The 18,389-nt window shown below is 37.8% G+C and overlaps 1 protein-coding gene across 2 annotated transcripts in view; it reads left to right on the top strand.

Moving 5' to 3' along the window:
* Nucleotides 1-18,389, top strand: part of LOC140138143 (protein PAT1 homolog 1-like) — a 75,456-nt gene that overhangs the window by 16,169 nt on the left and 40,898 nt on the right. The window contains exons 5-16 of one of the 2 annotated variants that reach the window (XM_072160068.1): nucleotides 327-572; nucleotides 1,586-1,792; nucleotides 2,404-2,840; nucleotides 3,541-3,624; nucleotides 4,857-5,052; nucleotides 5,657-5,795; nucleotides 6,538-6,638; nucleotides 7,733-7,926; nucleotides 9,449-9,629; nucleotides 10,290-10,451; nucleotides 12,348-12,445; nucleotides 14,842-14,997. In XM_072160068.1, coding sequence (XP_072016169.1) covers nucleotides 327-572; nucleotides 1,586-1,792; nucleotides 2,404-2,840; nucleotides 3,541-3,624; nucleotides 4,857-5,052; nucleotides 5,657-5,795; nucleotides 6,538-6,638; nucleotides 7,733-7,926; nucleotides 9,449-9,629; nucleotides 10,290-10,451; nucleotides 12,348-12,445; nucleotides 14,842-14,997 — 2,201 coding nt within the window. Of the gene's footprint in view, nucleotides 1-326; nucleotides 720-1,585; nucleotides 1,793-2,403; nucleotides 2,841-3,540; nucleotides 3,625-4,856; nucleotides 5,053-5,656; nucleotides 5,796-6,537; nucleotides 6,639-7,732; nucleotides 7,927-9,448; nucleotides 9,630-10,289; nucleotides 10,452-12,347; nucleotides 12,446-14,841; nucleotides 14,998-18,389 lie in introns of both variants that reach the window. The other variant, XM_072160067.1, reaches the window with a different exon arrangement.

Here is an 18,389-nt window from a genome sequence, read left to right as displayed (position 1 = left end):
ATCTACAAGAATACCAAAAGACTATAGTATGAATCGTCTCAAGTTGAGAGTAACACCATGTTGGATTTTGCTAACCTAATCCTGCGGGGCGTATACACAGGGCGATTTGCTGGCGACGCAATCGCGTAAGCGCATAAAATCTACCACATCAAAATCCGACGTGGCATTACTCGCAACTTAAGATGAGATAAACTATTGCTGCGTACTCTTTCTAAAAGAATAATACTATTCATTGAACCATTCTGTATTGATGTTCTTGTTGACTTGAAGAATTTGTGTTAACCTGAATAACTGTGTTGATTGAACATTCCTTTGACTTGTTTTAGGGTGGAGGAGTAGCTGATAGCAACATGAGCCAGTTATTTGGTCCCTCGTCTCCACCATCTATCTTTGATCCAAGTGACTTCATGTCGCCTTCCAGGGGAAACATCTGGGGATCGCCCAGCATGCATCAGACTCCACCACTACGTGCTGCTATGACTGTGCCTAAACCCAGAGCCACCGAGGACCAGCTGAAGGCAATGTTAAACATCGGGGGAGGAGGAGACAGTAGTCAACCGCCTCCCCTTGAGGTAAGCTTGGGCAAAAATAGCTCTAATGCTGCCGAGTCCAAGTCAAATACCACTCAGGATTTAAAGGCTATATTGAAAATTGGAGGAGGAGGAGGAGAGATAGGAGGAGAAAGGGTAGCTAAGCCAGTGCCCATGCCCCCTGTTAAGGTAAGCTTGATCATCTTATGAATAGGACTGTTACCCACTGCTGCCCTAATCTGGTAAAGGATGTATTGTCTGTTTCCATATACCATTCTCTCAGTCAGGGTTGTTCATCTATTGTACTTACTCATTTCTCACATCTGTCAAAGGAGACACCCTTACAAAAAATCCCTATTGGTTTGTACTGGTCATTTCAGTTCTAGTCAATTTTTGCAGCATATAAAATACATGTAGTACAAATCTGGAAGTTGATTTCCCTTATAAAAATAACACTTTTGAAATTGTTTCACCAAGCGGTATTTACTTTATGGCATGCATGCTTTATGATTTCCCCATTGAGTACAACAATAAGTGTCTCATGTGACACGTGTGAAAAAAAGTTGTAACATACATAGAGATTGAAACAATGTTAATGTCTTTTGCCATAGGTCGGTTAACAGTATAGCAAATATTTTGGCAAAAGAAAATAGCCTAGATATTATCTTCCTCTTATTGACTTAACCAGTTGCCTCCTTTTAGCAAGGGAAGGTCATTGAAAAAAGTTCACCAGAGCAATTGCAGAAGCAGAAAGCAGAATCTTGGTCTCTTATGGGTCAGCCATCTTGTTATGACCATTAGTCAGCCAATCGGCATAATTCTTTATCATTTCTGCATTCACACTCTTATACGCTTGTCGCTCGATGCACAGCGCATACCACCAAAGAATTAAAAAATTTACTTCAGGGCTTCAGTGACCATATAACATACCAGATGATTATAAATGAATGTAAATTACTACACTCAAAACTGCAACATAAGAAATTACCAACTTTTCAAGATCTTTTAAAAATATTTTGCGCATCTTTTATCACTTTTATGATTTTTATTTGTAGGACACAGCAATTGTCAAAGCAGTCTCTGAAAAGAAGCCTCAAAAGGTGTTCACCCTTGAGGAACTTGAGCGTGATCTTACTAGTAGAGCGCCCCCACGCAGGACGGTATCACCTATTCTTGGATCTCCTCCACCAGCTGCTAATCTGCCTATTGGAACACCACCAAGACATCACTTTATGCATAAAGCTGCACCAGGACCAGGACAGGTGAGTTAACAACATGTACCCAAGGTTGGGGAAGGGGTATAGAACACTGCCATTTTTGGGTGGTATGTGTCATGGTGACAACCCCTCTTTTCAGGCTCCTATACAGATCATAAGACCCCTGTTTTAGGCTAGCCTCAGTTCTTGTACCCCTAGGCATGAGAATTTTCCTGCTCAAGCAGGAATTCCTGCTTTTTTATTGTCCGAATATCCACATGTTTATATATTTTTAGCCCGTTTTGGAGATTTTTTGGCACATTTTAGGCACTTTTTTCCTGCTGTTTCAAAATTTTCCTGTTTTGTCATGGTCGTGGAAATCTATTCTCATGCCTGACCCCCTATTTTGATATTTTTCTGAAATTTGTAGCATTTTTTATGTTCTATTTGCACTCAATTTAGCCAAGTCTCCGTTCCAAAGACCCTGTTTTATGGGAACAAATTACGTCTTGAGATTCTACCTTTGAGAAATCTATGCCACGCAATCCACGCATAATTACTCATAAATAAATAAATAATGGGACATATATGGAATATACAAGAACCTTGTTTGAAGCGTGCTTTGGTTCGTGTGAATTATTGATTGTTATTGTATTTTGTCATTTCCTTTGATCCAGTCACCTGTTCAAAATGTTACCATGAGTGCTCCTCGGCCACATCAGTCTTTACCGCCACAAGTAGTGAACAACTTAACTCAACAAATCCTGAAAAATATCAACGGCCGTATATCCCCAACTCACGTTGCTCAAATGATCTTACACATGCACAACACCAGCGGGAGGGTGTCACCCAACCAGATCACCCATAAACTCATGATGAGCGGTCCTCCGCCACCAATGTCATCATCGCCTGGGAAACCACCACCGAGGATGATGCCACCTGGAATGGGGCCACCACCTGGGATGGGGCCGCCTCCTCCCATGATGCCATTCTCCCCTGGGGGTCCGGGTCGTATGCCACATCCCCATACACCACCTGGACCAGGCATGCATTATCCACATCCGAGAGGTAGACCTCCTATGGGTTACATGGGTCTGACTCCGATGCACCCAAGGTAGGTATTTATGATTATTTTATGTATCTGCAAGTAATATATCAAACAAAGTTAGTGTTGAACTTTTTAGCTTAAACCCAGGCTCTAAAACAATTGTTGTCAGAGTTGACCTACAAGGATTCACTCCTCAAGTGGCTTAATGATATCTAATAAATATTATATTTTACTATAAAGATAATCATTGGTTTTTTATTTCCCTTTGCTTTCATACAAGGCGACTAGGTAACTTATTGCTGTATTTAGTTTGACAGAATTCCTCCATATCATACCTGACACTTGTCATTTGAAGGACAGATCCTTAAAAAACTGAAGCTAAATTACCTCTGATTAGCAAAAATTGGGAGTAATACATTTTGTTCCACTGGTCTGATTTTCCGAAATTGAATACCAGAATTTGATCTCAAATACCAGGACAGCTCACAACACCTGCTGTACTTTCACATGTCAACACAGTAACTTTTAAGCCCCTGTAAATTGCCAGAGGGCATATAGTATGGTGTGATCTTACAGCAGCTCAGTCCAGCTATGAATAGTGGCTAATGATGACAGGTTGACCAGTGTGTGTTAATACATTCTTTAATGCCCATGGCAATTACTAACTATCAACGCTGAAAATAGTCTTGCTTCACAAGTTTTTAGGACCTGTCAATGTGATGACAATTGTGATGATCAGAATGTGTGTTGCATACCTTTCTTTCAGAATCCCTCCATTACATGCCCGCACTGATCCTGGACCAAGAGGAAGATATCAACCTAGATACCCACCAAATCAATACAATAACCAGTAAGTACACATCGTGGAAATATGACAATATAATTAGATGCTAATAATTGCACATCAATTGTGAAGGGTATTGTGAAAAGGTAAAAATATTTTACTTTTAGAACTGAGGAATGTCACAAGAGGTAGGACTGTACGCAGAATTTTTTTGGGGGTGCAGATTTTCCGGGGAGGTGGGAAATATTGTGAAAAGTGGATATTTGCAAAATTTGGATCTTTTTTTGACCAGAAAAGCATAAAAAACCTGATTTTTTTAAAATCGCTACACTCGCTAATTGTGATTTTTTGGGACTATTTTATATTTTTGCTTAGGGGAAGAGTGGAGTCGCACCCTTCAAAAAGGTCCTTCAAAAATCAAACAGGCTAAAATGTAGTTACAACTAACGACCAATTATAGCAAATATGGTACTTGCGCCTGTATGAATTAATCTAACAGGCCGCGACGAATTTTATTTTTTAGCTTGCCCGTTCGAGCAGGCAATAGTCAAAAATTGGTTGCCCAAAATTGTCTGAAAATTACCCCTATTCATGGCAACAGTTGTCGACAAAGTCACATACTCATCATACATTGCATAGTATTAGTAAGTGTGCCGAATTTCAGTTTCATTCTTACAGGAATCCAATTTTTTTCTCAGTTAAGTTGATACATAAATGAGTATTCATGAAATTAACTAAAAATAAACATTTCATTCACTACCGTTAGTTTCTTGTGGAAAATAATGTGCATTTTATGTGAAATTCTGTCAGTAAAGTCGCAGCGATTTACGTATCTTGCCAACCACTAATGCGTCTCAATCTCGATGTATGTAAATACATGGCAAGCTGACGTCATTGGCGTCATATTATATGCACAGGTTCTATATTTGGCTAAACTATAGTATAATACCAATACATCACGTAATGTCATGATGTTCATCAGCATGTCTGCCAGTCTGGTATGGGATATAAGTGCCTAGCATCTGAAAAATGTTAATTCCTTTTCAAGAAGTTTTCTACTTTGTCTTGACTGTTTTTTACTTCTGTTAACATGCCAAATTTGAAAGAAATACTCCGTTTTGCATCATCACAAGCTTTGATTGGTTTTAATTATATCTTGCCCATTAGGGCACCAGAGTTTTAATTGCCCAATAAAAATTTTAATTGCTCCGGGCTATCGGACAGGCGATTTGTCGCGGCTTGTAATCTAAAGAGGAAGATCTTATAATTTTGATCATGTTTTTTTTTTTTTGATTCAGGAATAGAAATCGCATGGACATGCGCCACCAACGCCCATATAACAACAGGCGTCATGACAATCATCGCCCTGACACCAGAGGTCCCAGGGATGAGTATTCAAATCTGATGAGTACAAGGGAGAAGGAATGGGTCATTAAAATTCAGATGTTACAACTGCAAAGTAACAACCCATATATTGATGACTATTACTATCAGGTGAGGAGTTCCACAGGGGTTGGTCCTTGGTCCAGGGAAAATTCATTTAGCCCTGTACCAGGTGACTTAGATGTGAACATTCAAGTCAAAAAGAGGAAATATGGGTCATAAAGTTCAAAAACATTACCATTAGTTTATCAGTGACTAAGGATTCATTTCAGGATGGTAGTCATAGGTTCATTAAAGTTACAATCTTTTAGACTCTGTTCAGTATAAGGTGGAATATGACCCCACTCATTAACCTTTGTTATCTCATACACCCTGTCCAAAGCTATGTTCCATCTTTCTCTAAATGGTCTTTGACACCTAAAGTATGTTCTACTATAAGTTGGGAACATGATTTTTGCCCAATCCAAGCAGTTTGGTTTATTTATTTGACTGCAGAGCAGACAACTACAAAGTTTATCCAAGTACCACAATCCATAGCTAGTGAGGCAAAGATCTGGTTGTAAATTGTTGTTGCTATCCCTCCCCCCAACAACAACTTCTGTATATAAGTCGGATAGCTTGTTCTGTGTTGCCCTGGTCTCCTTTTTCTATGTAATGTTGATTTTCATCAGAAAATGTACTCTTGTGTAATTGATAATTCTTTGATAATTCACAGACCTACATGCAGAGGAAGAATGGTAAAGACAAAGATCAAAGCAAAGAAGGCGTCCAATCAGAAGACAGGGATGAAGGCAAAGAAAATAAGCCTATTACACCTCAACCTAAGCAGGCCGAACAAAGGTCATACCAGCCAAGTGAGTGCTACTTACAGTCAAATAAGTTATGTCAAATTATTGATATTACTCATGGATTAAACTTGAGAAGGCTGATGACTCTGTGTAGTGCCATATGACATAAATTATGTGGAATCTAACCAGGCCCCTGACACTCGGTACAAAATGCCTATAACAATATGGAGTCACTCAGCGCTAGTCGCAGGATTCAACAGCATTGCGACTTCTATACCACTGGTCAGGTGTATGTTTATGACAAACGGTGAACCGTGCTAAACAAATTGCAATGAATAGCACTTGACCTGGAGAACACCTTTTTGTACCACCGTTTTGTACACATATTTTTGCGTTCACACACTTAACGTACCCCTTCAAATGCAAAGTGAAAAGTCCAATGCGTACAAAATCTTGAAAATGTACACTATCATATATTCTGGTAGTGATAAACGATGAAAATATACCCTTCTTATTTTGAGAATGAACCATGGGATTATGGCTGTAGCTATTGGGGGTCAATGGGGGAACAAGTTGGTAGTAATAAATAGTATCTATTAGTGAAAATTTTCGGTCTACCTCTTTTGTCTGCGCACTCGACATTGTCCCCTCAGTTTTTGCAATCTGAGTGGCTCCTCATAATTTACTTTTAGTATTGTCAGATCCAATATATTGGGTTCTCAGTCACACATGGGAACCAATGTAGTGTAAATATACCTCCAGCAATGCTACATATTGACAAACATTTTAATTGTTTTAATTTTGACAGCTCAATTTGCCGGTGCTCTGGGCCGCTTAACATCATCAAGTGTGAACAATCCCCGTCAGATTATTGATATACACATAGATGCTAGCAGTGAAGATGAAGAGGTAGCTATGCTCATTGATAAGATAATGACAATTTAATCATTACAAAATATTACCCCTACAATTATGGGGGTGATAATAGTACTAACCATAGTGTTAGTAATACCCAGGTAATTAGAGTAAAATGCTATTGGAGAAGCATATTTGTGTTCATCCATATCGAAACGATGCACTTGTCGGCTGCTGCATGTGTCTCATTTCACATAATAGCTAGGATTATTAAATAGCTAGGAATAAGTACCAGACTCATATCCAAAGTGGAGGTTACTTCAAATTATCCCCAAGTCACATGGTTAAGGAATGTTCTTTGTATTCCAAAACCATGTGATTTGGGATGATTTTTGGTATTAATCCTAACATATAATGTCCAAAACTCAAACTTTAACCTTTTTTGGACCCTTTGGAATAATGGGCTGTTCCCAACACAAGGCCTTGTCTTTTGAGGCGAGTGAGAGTGATCACTCGCCATCACTCGCCTAAAATTAATCTGCTCTCCTCAGTGAGGAGAGCTTTTTATCACTCACCTGAATTTGGTGTAATAATAATACAAGTGATTAAAATCACTCGCCTACTGCTCACCTGGCAAGTTTTGAGGAGAGTGGTTTGTCACTCGCCAGTAATTTTCAAAAGACAAGGCCTGCTGAACACATTATAGTCACCCTGATAAAACAATTACTGAAATCATTTTTTCTACCAAACTGAGATTTTCGATGTGCACATGCCAAAGTCATTGAACAATCATGTTTCATTTCATTTCTTCTTTTCCAAGGAATGGAGGATAGTTATGCAATTATTATATATTTTGACTACAATGTAACCAGTCAAATCAAAAAGGCAATATAGAGGCCATGCAATGAAAAGTGCTATATTTAACGATTTCGTAGGACAGATGTTTCAAATGGACAAATCATAATATCAAATTGTTCAGAAGAGTCTGGAGAATCTTTTCTGCTCTGTTGGCAAATTTGTAATCTGCACATTATATTCCTTTTCCATGGCAGCGGTAAAACTAGGTGGAAGTGAGGCATAGAGGGAGGAGTGTCTGGTTGAAGTACATTGCATACTACTAATAATAACTTCATTATTTATTACAACAGAGTAAGGCCAAAGAACACAGTAGACGCCGTCGTGTGTTGCTATCTATTGAGAGGGTGTACACATTATTGTTAGCGGTTGATGACCTTGAGAAGCAGGTGTTAGCATTACCAGAGTCTGATAGAGGTCTAATACTAGAAAAGAAACAAGGCTTAGTGTCACAGATGTATGCGTTACTCAGAGCTGATATGTCAAGGTAAGGATGCCGGCCTACTTGAAAAATAGTATTATACTTTTATGAAAGTAACATGCATTGTAGAAAGGTACCACATGCCATACCCCAGGGGTCCTGGGCAACTTCAGAACTCTGCGGGCCAGAAATAAGCTATCAAAATAACACGGGCTGCAGATTAGTCGGATGCCACTTTTCAGGTTTAACCTGAATTCAGGGTTTTTATGACTCCAAATACCCACAGTTTTATTTATTTTCAGCCCATTTTGGGTTTTTTGGCCAGCATTCACATGCTTTTTCAGGTTTTTCTGACCAGTTCCAGGTTTGTTGAGCGAAACTTTTTTGAGTGGTATCGCTGACTAATTAGGACACTCTAAAAAGGTGAGGTGCTATGTTTTGGAGCCTGTTCAAGAGCCCAGAAAATTTTGAATTTTAGAAGCAAACTTACCTATTTGTGGGCATTCTGTGAAGGTAAATAATGTCAGCATTTCTTGCTTTTAATCTTTTGATGTAGGTCTAATAATCCATGGCTGAAATTCTAGACAAGACATTGAAACACACACCCATAGTGTGAGAAATGTTGAAACCTTTGGATGTCTTATCAACAGCATTAATTATTCAGAAACAAAGCATTTCTTATTTTAACAACAATTGTGTTGAAAGCTGTTGCTGTCAACATGCAAGTCTCCAACATGGTAAAGCAAATGATTTTAGTGATTTCACCTAGAAGACCTACCAGTAAAAAATATATTATTGATTCTTGGCCTGTGGATTTGAGGCTTTAATGTTAAAGTAACAGACTTTCCTGTTTTCCCTTTTTTCTAGACAGTGCTTGATTTGAGGTTACTATTCCAAACCCAGGCTACTTTTTGTACATTACAATACATACAGCCGGTAGTATGGCCCTCTATAACAATACACATATTGTAACGGAATAATATTAGTTACCCCCTGTTTGTTCACAAAATACGGGAAAATATCTATGGTCTGGTGCCGTATTCCATGAAGCCGAAGACTGAATGGAATACGGCACCACACCATAGATATTTTCCTGCATTTCATAAGAACAAACAGGGGATAACGATTTTATCCATTAGTGAACATGAATTTTATTATCTTCCGACTTGTTTGTAAATTATGTTAAAGGAATTTAATTTGATTATCTTACTGAAAAATAGGCCAGTTTCTTCCTTGCTTGAACAGTGTGCAAGCCATGCTGCGCGTGAAGTATCATGCGAGTCGTGTTATGCAGACGCGTGCATTTTAGGATTGCGCAGGTTATACGGGAAATATTACCTGCCTGTATTAGGAGTATGCAGGTAATAATACAGGTAATAATACAGATTTGTATCCAAATGGTGTTTGACCAATGAGATTGCAGAATACATATCAACTAAAGGATAAAGTGTAGCATCAGCACGCCATAGCCTATTCCCTGGGCAAAATTGTCAGGAAATGGATTTGTTATCCACTTCCATCCATGATTGCATGTGCCGACAAGAAATATTACAAATTGTTTCTTTTTATCTGCTATCTCCATGAACAGATCTGGAAGTGATCATTTTGTACAGGTGCTATCCATACGTAAAGGACGCAAACTCATATCCAGGGTACTTCCATATTTGGACAAGGAACAGGCACTGACTGTGGTGCGAGGCATTCTACAAAACTTTAGTTTCTTGTTAAAGCGCGAGATGCAAGATTTGAAGAAAGAATCACCTGAAGAGGTAGGTACTACTAGGAGAAATTTGATTTATTGTAGCCTAAAGCTGAAACACAAACACCAACAATAAAACACAAGTCAAGTGCAAAAATTTCATACAAATGTAGGAGTGGAGTTGTGGGGGCACACATGTTGTGTAACATGTGTGACAACCCTTAGCAGCGGTGCAATTTGATATAAAATTGGATCGATTGAGCTCATATTTATTGGTCGAGCTATGAGTTATAAAATATTGGACGAGACGTAGTCGTGTCCAGTAAAATTGGAACTTTTTATATTAAAACCGGGGAGACCCGTTTTTTTCAGAGTTCACTGATCAAATGCTTGCTAACATGTCCCGTGGATGTCAGCTTATGTGTACACACGTCGAGCACGATGCCCTGTGCAGTATTACACATAATATGATCGGCGAGCGTAGTTCACGCATTGTAGGCGCTGGAATGAAATCACAATTTTCTTCGCTATACCTCATTTGTTTGGCTCAAAATTAAAAGGGGATAATGTGATCAGTGAAAGCATTTAAATAGGAATCTATGCAAATCACACATTGCTTTAAAGAAAAGATTTTGCAGCTATTTCAGACTGGGCCTAACCCCTTTCTTGTATATATCTTTTGTGTAACTGACATTGTATTAACATGTTTTCTTGTTTTTTTCTCTTGTAGACTCTACCCCAGCTATACCCTCCAGTTGTCAATGTTGTAAAATCCACTGACTTGAAAGAGTTAATGAGCCTTGTAGCGAGTCTAATAGCAAGACAACCAGGAGTGTCACCTAATCGTAAGACAGGCTCATCCAGTGTAGTGACTAGTGCTTTACAAAACAAGGTGAGAGTTATGGAGTAATAATAGCTTCCAAAGAAGTTAGGACCGCTCTTGCTCTGATTGACGAATGTGCCCTGTTATTGAACAATGGGCTATTCCATTTAAAATCCACACTACCCCTGTGGAAGATTTTGGAAATAAATTCCACAGGGGGAGTATGAATTTCAAATGGAATGAACACATTAGGCAGCTCCATTAGAATTTCATATGCATCCTGAGAAAGATTCAAACTGAATCTTCCACAGAAGGAGAGTGAGTTTCAAATGGAGCTACCTAATGTGTTCATTCCATTTGAAAGTCATACTCCCTCTGTTTAAGATGTTTCCAAAATCTTCCACAGGGGTAGTGTGGATTTCAAATGGAATAGTCCAATATAGGCGAGCTTTAAATTTGTTCACTTTGTAACACTCCATGAGCGCCAAACGCAGCTTTGAATCGTAATCAGCCAACCAAATTACCGGTCTGTAGTTTTGATTTAGAGGTATTGTTTTTAGCCCCTGGTGTGCATCTATCGTCTCATATAACATGGGCGACATCATTATTTTAAGTAAAACAACGAGGCGAAGCCAAAAATAATGATGTTGCCCATTATGTTACACAATACTGATGTTGCCTGTGTTATAGGCTAAAAACAATACCTTTATTCTCATTCTTAAACACTTCAATTCAAATAAAAATATCATACAAATTTTACTCAAATTAAATCTACATTTTGCAAGGAATTACCTAGGGCTTAAAATCGATCAGTCTCGTTGTTGCTGTGCGCCTCCGATTGGTCCAAATAGCGAGTACGCGTATTGTGTTGACGCACACGCGCTGCCCTGTGTGATATCGTGTCATCACACGGGTAAAGCTGGGTAAGAACCAATAAGATTGCAGGAACGTTCTCAAGTGTTTAAGAATGTGGGATAAACAAATTGGCCAATTGGAACCCCACTTCTGTGTTTACACTGTGTACGCTCTCAAAAATGGTCTGTACATCTTTGCTAGGCATTATAGTAATAAAGTCAAATCTGGGTTATCCAGTCATGACGGGTTTCAGCACTGACTAGTTAGGTGAAAAATCTGAAAAAGAAATTGGCTTAAATTCTACATTGATTGATACAAAAACATACTATTTTGTGCTCGGAACAGTGTTGCAGATAATAAAAATGTCCCTCAAGTATATACATTAAAAGCATGTTTTCTGTTCCGCTGGATAACAGGAATAGAAAAGATCTGTATTAAAGAGGTTGAACTGCAAAGTTAATTGTGGAGGTTGACCCCCTCCAATCACTTGTTTCTTGATAAATAATTGTTTGGTAGATGGGTACATCTTGTATTCTTGCGTACAATAGGTTGTAGGATATGCAGCTTCTATTGTTTATGATCATCTACAATCCTGAAACAGGTGGTCCCATTTCACACATAGGCTTATTTTGCCATTGTAAGATGCCCAAATCACTGGCTTTCCTTAGAAGTATGGCAGTCCAATTTCAACTTGTTGTCAAGTGCCTCTCATATATTCTGATACAAGCGTTGTCAATGGGGTACTTTTAAGATGTCTTTTAGACAATTTGACTACTGTATTTAGTGAATACACTCTATGTTGGCATAGGAAATCATGTTAGGGTGGGATTTGATACATTTGAAACAGGATAATTTAGTAAGAATACGGAGAATCCATATGGAAATGCAAACATAGCACATTGTAAATCGAGTGTGGTCTTTTTTAGATAACTATGTATTACTATTATAGTACATTGATAATTTGTGCTGCTACTTCTGTATTATGTCTTGCTTTTGTTTTAAAACTCTTTTTTTGTTAGCGTATAGAGACTGCCTGGCATGCCGCTTATGTCTTATGTATATATCATTAAATAAAACAACCTGGTGACTCATTTCTATCCCTATTTTCAGTTTGGTGTATCGGTGGTATTAAGTATGATGAATCAAGGAGAAGAGATCCATACCAACACATCTGTTATTGACATGGAACAAGATGTACAGTTTCAATGGTATGTAATAAACTTGGTATCACAAATATTTAGAGTTCCAGTATGCTATGATCACAAATGTGTGATCTGAGTGCAATGAACATGTACAACTCTGCCGTACAGGTCTCAAAGAAACCCTGTACATGTAAAAGATAAAAAAAGTTGTAGACTATTGCATTGCATGCACAAGCGTTGCGCTTGAAGTATATCATATACTCTGCCAATATACGATATTTAGTTTAGCTGTCACATTGGGATTACATGAGTGCCATTGATATATCACATTGGATAATTGTGTCGGGGGTCTAGTGTATAAGATGTCGAGGCTCGAGTATGTAGCGTGTTCTAGAGTATAATATGCGATCGAGACTGCAGTACTCGCAACTAAAAAGGTAAACAAGTTTTGTTCATTTCAGAAAAAGGGAGTTTTCATGACAGTGATTTTGCTAATTAAACAGTGTTTAGTTATATTATTGAATAATATTTAACTGAAGAATGAGAATAAATGATAGGGATTTTTGTTTTAACTCTCCTCTATGTGGCGGCATCCACTACATCAAAATATTGGACCTGTCTGTCGGTAGTCTATCATACGGTAGACGATAGTAAAACCAAAAATTCTATATGGAGAATTAAAAAATGTTGTGACAAGTAGCTTCACATTGTTGTGGACTAGCAAAGATTTGTTATTAACGACCAAAACGATGTCTAGACCCTTTCCGCTGATCAGCACACATGTGTAAAATGTACAGAGCAGTGAAGGGGAAACCAAAGGGGAACAGCATGTCGATGGGTTAGTGCATGGTGGCTCTATCTGTAATGGATGCCCTATATACATACTGAGACGATTTTTTTTTTCTCCGTCTCAGATACATATGACAATTTCTGCTTTCTATAGACACATACAATAAGTCAGATGGCAGCTATTGTAGATCTCTGCACATTTATTGATGTTCTGGATATTTTATGAACTGGAAGAAACCATATTGGGCTGAGATACTGTGGTAATCACATTCAACCTCATTAGCACCGTAACCTAATTAGCTCCAACCTAGTGATGCTCCCTTTCAGTACACCTATAACATGAAATTAGGTCAAAGTATAGATAACATCACATAGGAAAGCAGTCTGGGTTTTGTGTTGCAATGGCTGTGCCCTTTGTCCTACATTTCTTGAGATACAGCATTCTGAATTTCAACTTGGTTTTGCCCAATGTTTTACATTGAAAATGTGTAGTTTAACATCAATTTCATAGTTGGAATGATAGTACTACAGTGAAATGGGCTATTCCAATTGAAATCCATACACCCCATGGAAGACATGAGCTTAAAATCTCCCACACAGGGAGGATGAATTTCAAATAGGATATACCTGAATGGGGAACACCATTTTGAAATCTACACCCCCGTGTGAGCGATTAATGTTTTTTCTACAAAAGGGTGTATGGATTTCAAATGGAATAGCCCAATGACTTCCCAGGGTGCTAATTATGTTATGGTTGAGTGTTAGTTCATATGTGAAACATGTGAAGTAATGTGATACTTGTGTATGCATTAGACATCAACAATATGGGAGTGAATGTTGATGTTCGTTGCATATAGGAGTGGAGAGACTAATGCTTAGTATGTTACCTAATTCTCACACATTCCCATGGGGGTTATAGATGTAGGTTATCATCAGTTGCAAGTCACATCTTGCCATCTATCAACAGATTGATCTGTCTGTTGTTAATGTTTTATGTTTGATATGTCTCAAGTTTATAGAAACATAACACGTTTATAGAAAGACAAGGAATAAAATAAACCCAAAATAGCAAAAATAGAAATACTATAATGCCAAAGTAGCTCTTTCTGGTGTTAACATTGGGTATTTGGTAAATACCTCAAGTATGCAGCTTATAGAAAAACACAAGTTACACAAAAATAACAGAAAATTTGGACAAAACTGATAATTTTGATGCTCTTTAGCACTGACTGTTTGGTAGATGTCTCAAGTACTGTAAAAGTGGTTATTTTTGAGTGTGTAAATTTTTGCGCTTTGCCGATTTTTAACCATTTAACTTTTTTTTTTAATTCATGATTTTGAGTTTTCATACATAGACCTATACATATAAAGAACATAATATATGTGTGTTTTAATTTTCGTGGTAGCTGTATTGAGCATGAAAATTTATGTACCGCAAAAATTTCCACTTTTACAGTATAAAGTTTATTGTCAAATATCTATAGGGCAGCTATTCAGATAGGGTTCTTATGCGCTTGATTACTATGGTATTGCCATTGAAGATGTGTGTTTGTTCGTATGCTCTAATAATGAGTTCATGTAATAGGTTACTTGTCATATGTTGTATGATATCCTCTTGAAATCCTCACAATATGTACACTGCTAAGACTTTGACTGTTTGTTCTTGTTTACAGGATTGAGTGTGTGAATCAGGTAGCCAGTGATATCTGTATTGTGTCGGATACTTCCATTCCTGAGCCTTTGAGACCCAGCAGCTATGATAAAGTCCTTCCACATTTTGCACGCTTTGTTAGCAAACAGTCATATAATGCTCTAGATAGAAGATTAAGGTAAGATGTGCCCAGTGTCCACATGCTCAGACATACACCCACACACCCACACGCACATATGTGACACGATCAAGGGAAATGAGTCGGATGTCGCTAATATTGATTTTGAGATATTGGCAAAGAAAGTGTTAAAATTCTTTTGTTTTATATTGTTTTCAGCGATTGATAAATTGGCGTAACTTCAGAAAGAAAAGTCGTATCAACATGTGGTTTTCAGTTTCTGAAAGCTCTAAATGTCCTCTTTAGAAACACGTGTAAAACTCATTTTTGACCAGGGCCGACATGTGACTCATTCCCTTGATCATGTCACATATGTGGACAACACGAAACAGTTTTTACTATCCAACCATGCACACGCTCAAGTTCAGGTTTTTCTTGCCTTACTCTGGCTGATCATGGTAAAGTTTTTACTATCAATGTGCAATCTCACCCGGCAACTGCGGACCCTGCGGTCATTAGACTGTCCCACAGTCTGGGTTCCATCTGTGGGTTAATAATTAGAGCTAAAACCACCTTCTCCTTCACTCTAAAGATTAAAACAACACACCACTAACCCCGGGCAGGGATACCAGTCTTCCGGATATTTCCGGAAATCCGGACCGCGCGTATTTTTTTACAAAATTTCCGGTCGCAAAAAAAAAAAATCCGGTTGGAAGGAAAAAAAAAATACGGTCGCGTCCGCCCGGCTCTGAAAGAAATAAAATAAAATATACTGCCCTCTTTTGTCACATATTTGTCAACTAATCACTCTCATGCTCAAGAGCACGTGCCCGTATGCATGGTACAATACGCAGTGTTTTTGTTGTAGCTGTACACCTCTAGGGATGAGACAGAAACACGAAAAATGTGACTTGATGGCTGCAAATTCGGAAGCCTTGATCGTATGAACGTGCGTTTTGTTTTGACAATAAAGTATTAATAAACTTTTAACTTGCGTGTGTGGTATTGAATTACGGGTCGAATTACGATCGGATTTGCTGTTTATCTTGCGATCAATCATCACAATGGAAGTGGATAGGAAAGCAGATATAAAGACGATCGATGCTGGAGTTAAAAATCGGTTTAAATGGCAATTATGGCTGGAGTGGAACAGAAGGATGATGCAGGACGGTTTTTGTCGGATTACATACGGAAAGTAGATGCTGCAGGGAAGTATAAATGTACTCACTGTCAGGGTATATATTCGTACGCTAGCAGTGGAAATAAGGCGATTTTAAAACATGCTAACTCAGGTGGTCATAAAGAAAAACGTGAGCTTTTAAAGTCAAACCAAACTTTGCCAACCATGTTTCGTGTATCGCAAGCTATTGTGAGAGGAGATACAGATAGAGAGGAAGCAGGGCCTAGTACTAGCGAATGTACATTACCATATGAAGAGCTTTGTTGTAAAACCCCTTACATCCACTTTTGACTTTTTGAGAAAAACAGCTTTTTTTAATTGTGCAAGTATTACTTGTTCGATTTGATTCAATTTGGGTTTGGATAAAGTGTTGATGAATAGAAACTAAAAGAATAGGTTTGGTACAATTTTCAAGCCTTCCTATTAATTTTATTATTTATTTTATATCGCACCTTTTGTGGATGTAAGGGGTTTTGCAACAAAATAAAATTACCCCTTTTCTAGAAACCACCTTTGCAATAAAATTTGAGCCCATTTGTTTGCACTACTTTGTGTAACTTGACTAATGCTTTCAAAATCAAAAAAGAAAAATTGAAATATCTCATTTACTTTTTTAATTGTGAATTTTTAATTAAATTCGGAAAATGGCATTTTTTGTTATTTCGAGCTACACCTTTTGTTAATTAAAATGATTTTTTCAAACATAGTGACCCCAAAATATTTCCTTTTGGTTTTAATAGGTAAAGAACATTCCAGGCTACTATTATAAGTCAAACAACCACCAAAATGTGTATTTATACCCACACTATACTGTCATGTCAATAACTCATTTTGGCCAAAAGTGGATGTAAGGGGTTTTGAAACAAAGCTCTTCATATGTTCAAGTAATTGCACAGAAGATAAAGAATAAGCACAAAAAACACAAGCACAAGACCCAAGATACCAGGAAACCATAGGTAACTTGTAATTTTAGCTGTATATTTGTAAATCATTTGCTTTAATTTTTAATCTGTTGACATTGTAACTTCCCCCTAAAAATAGCCTCCCCTGTGGTGTAAAATGTGCAGAAACTGTCTGGCTTCGGGGGGCTTCGCCCCCTCGACACCCACAAGGGGCTTTGCCCCTGGACCCCACCAGGGGCCCTTAAGGTAGGAGCATCGGATAATAGACCCATGCAGGAAAATAGCCACTATTTCAAATCAGAATTATGTATCCATTTCAAATATATAACCAATTGAAGATAAGTCTTTACTCCACTGATTTTTAATGTTTCATGAAAATTTAAACAATTCTTATGTTTTTCTTTATTTTTTGAAAATTCCCTAATTTTTTCTACTAATAATTATTGCTAGCCTAAAGGAATGTGATATGGTCTCCATAGTTTGTGGGGTGGTTAGTAAGCCTATTATCTAAATTCTCTCGCCAGATTTTTTGGATAAAGTGTTTATTTTTTGAGAAAAATCATTTTTTCTATTTTTAAATTAGGGAAATCTAGAAACACCCATAACTTAAAATAGAAACACTATATTAAAAAAAGCTGGCGAGAAAAGTTTCTAAATTTAATAACCTTTCATATGACACCTTGTTTGTTATAATTGGCCCTATGGTTAGCTCAGACAATAATTATGAAATTGGGTCATTCAGTGTTTCTAGATCAAATCAAGAAAATTTGAGCAAGTACTAACATTACCTTCAAATATCCCCTATATTACTGACAAATATATTGGAAAAAAGTCACTAATATTATTTGGTAACATTTTTGTAATAAAAGGATCCAAAGAGCAGTTCTATAAATGGGATAGAAAGGAGAAAAAATAATATTTAAACATAGTATCCATTTTCAAACTTTTACCAATTTTAGTGAACGAGGCTTAGTGTCAAAACCACTTTATGTGCAAAGTCAATGGGGCTTTCTAATGATAAAAAATGGCATAACTCAAAAACGCTTTGTTGGCAAAAATTAAAACTTGGCAGGCAAGTTTTTCTCACCCAACTACACATCCTGTATCATTTTAAATCAAATCTGTGCATGACACCGTAGCCGATGTTTCTACCTTAAGCAGGCCCCTGGACCCCACGCCGTGAGGGGCGAGATCTCCACTCGCTCCGCTTCGCCTTAAGTATTTTATGAAATATTATTTTCCTTCCCAACTTCAGGAGGCAACTGGCATCCCTGCCCGGGACCACTAAGCCCTAATTATAAATGACAACAAAGTTATAGTGCTCCTAGAGCACTGTGTGTCGATGAAAACTCAATTAATCTACAGGCCAA

This window comes from Amphiura filiformis, chromosome 17 (genome assembly GCF_039555335.1).
Source record: "Amphiura filiformis chromosome 17, Afil_fr2py, whole genome shotgun sequence".
Classification (NCBI taxonomy): Eukaryota; Metazoa; Echinodermata; class Ophiuroidea; order Amphilepidida; family Amphiuridae; genus Amphiura; species Amphiura filiformis.
This window is presented reverse-complemented; position numbering and strand designations above follow the sequence as displayed.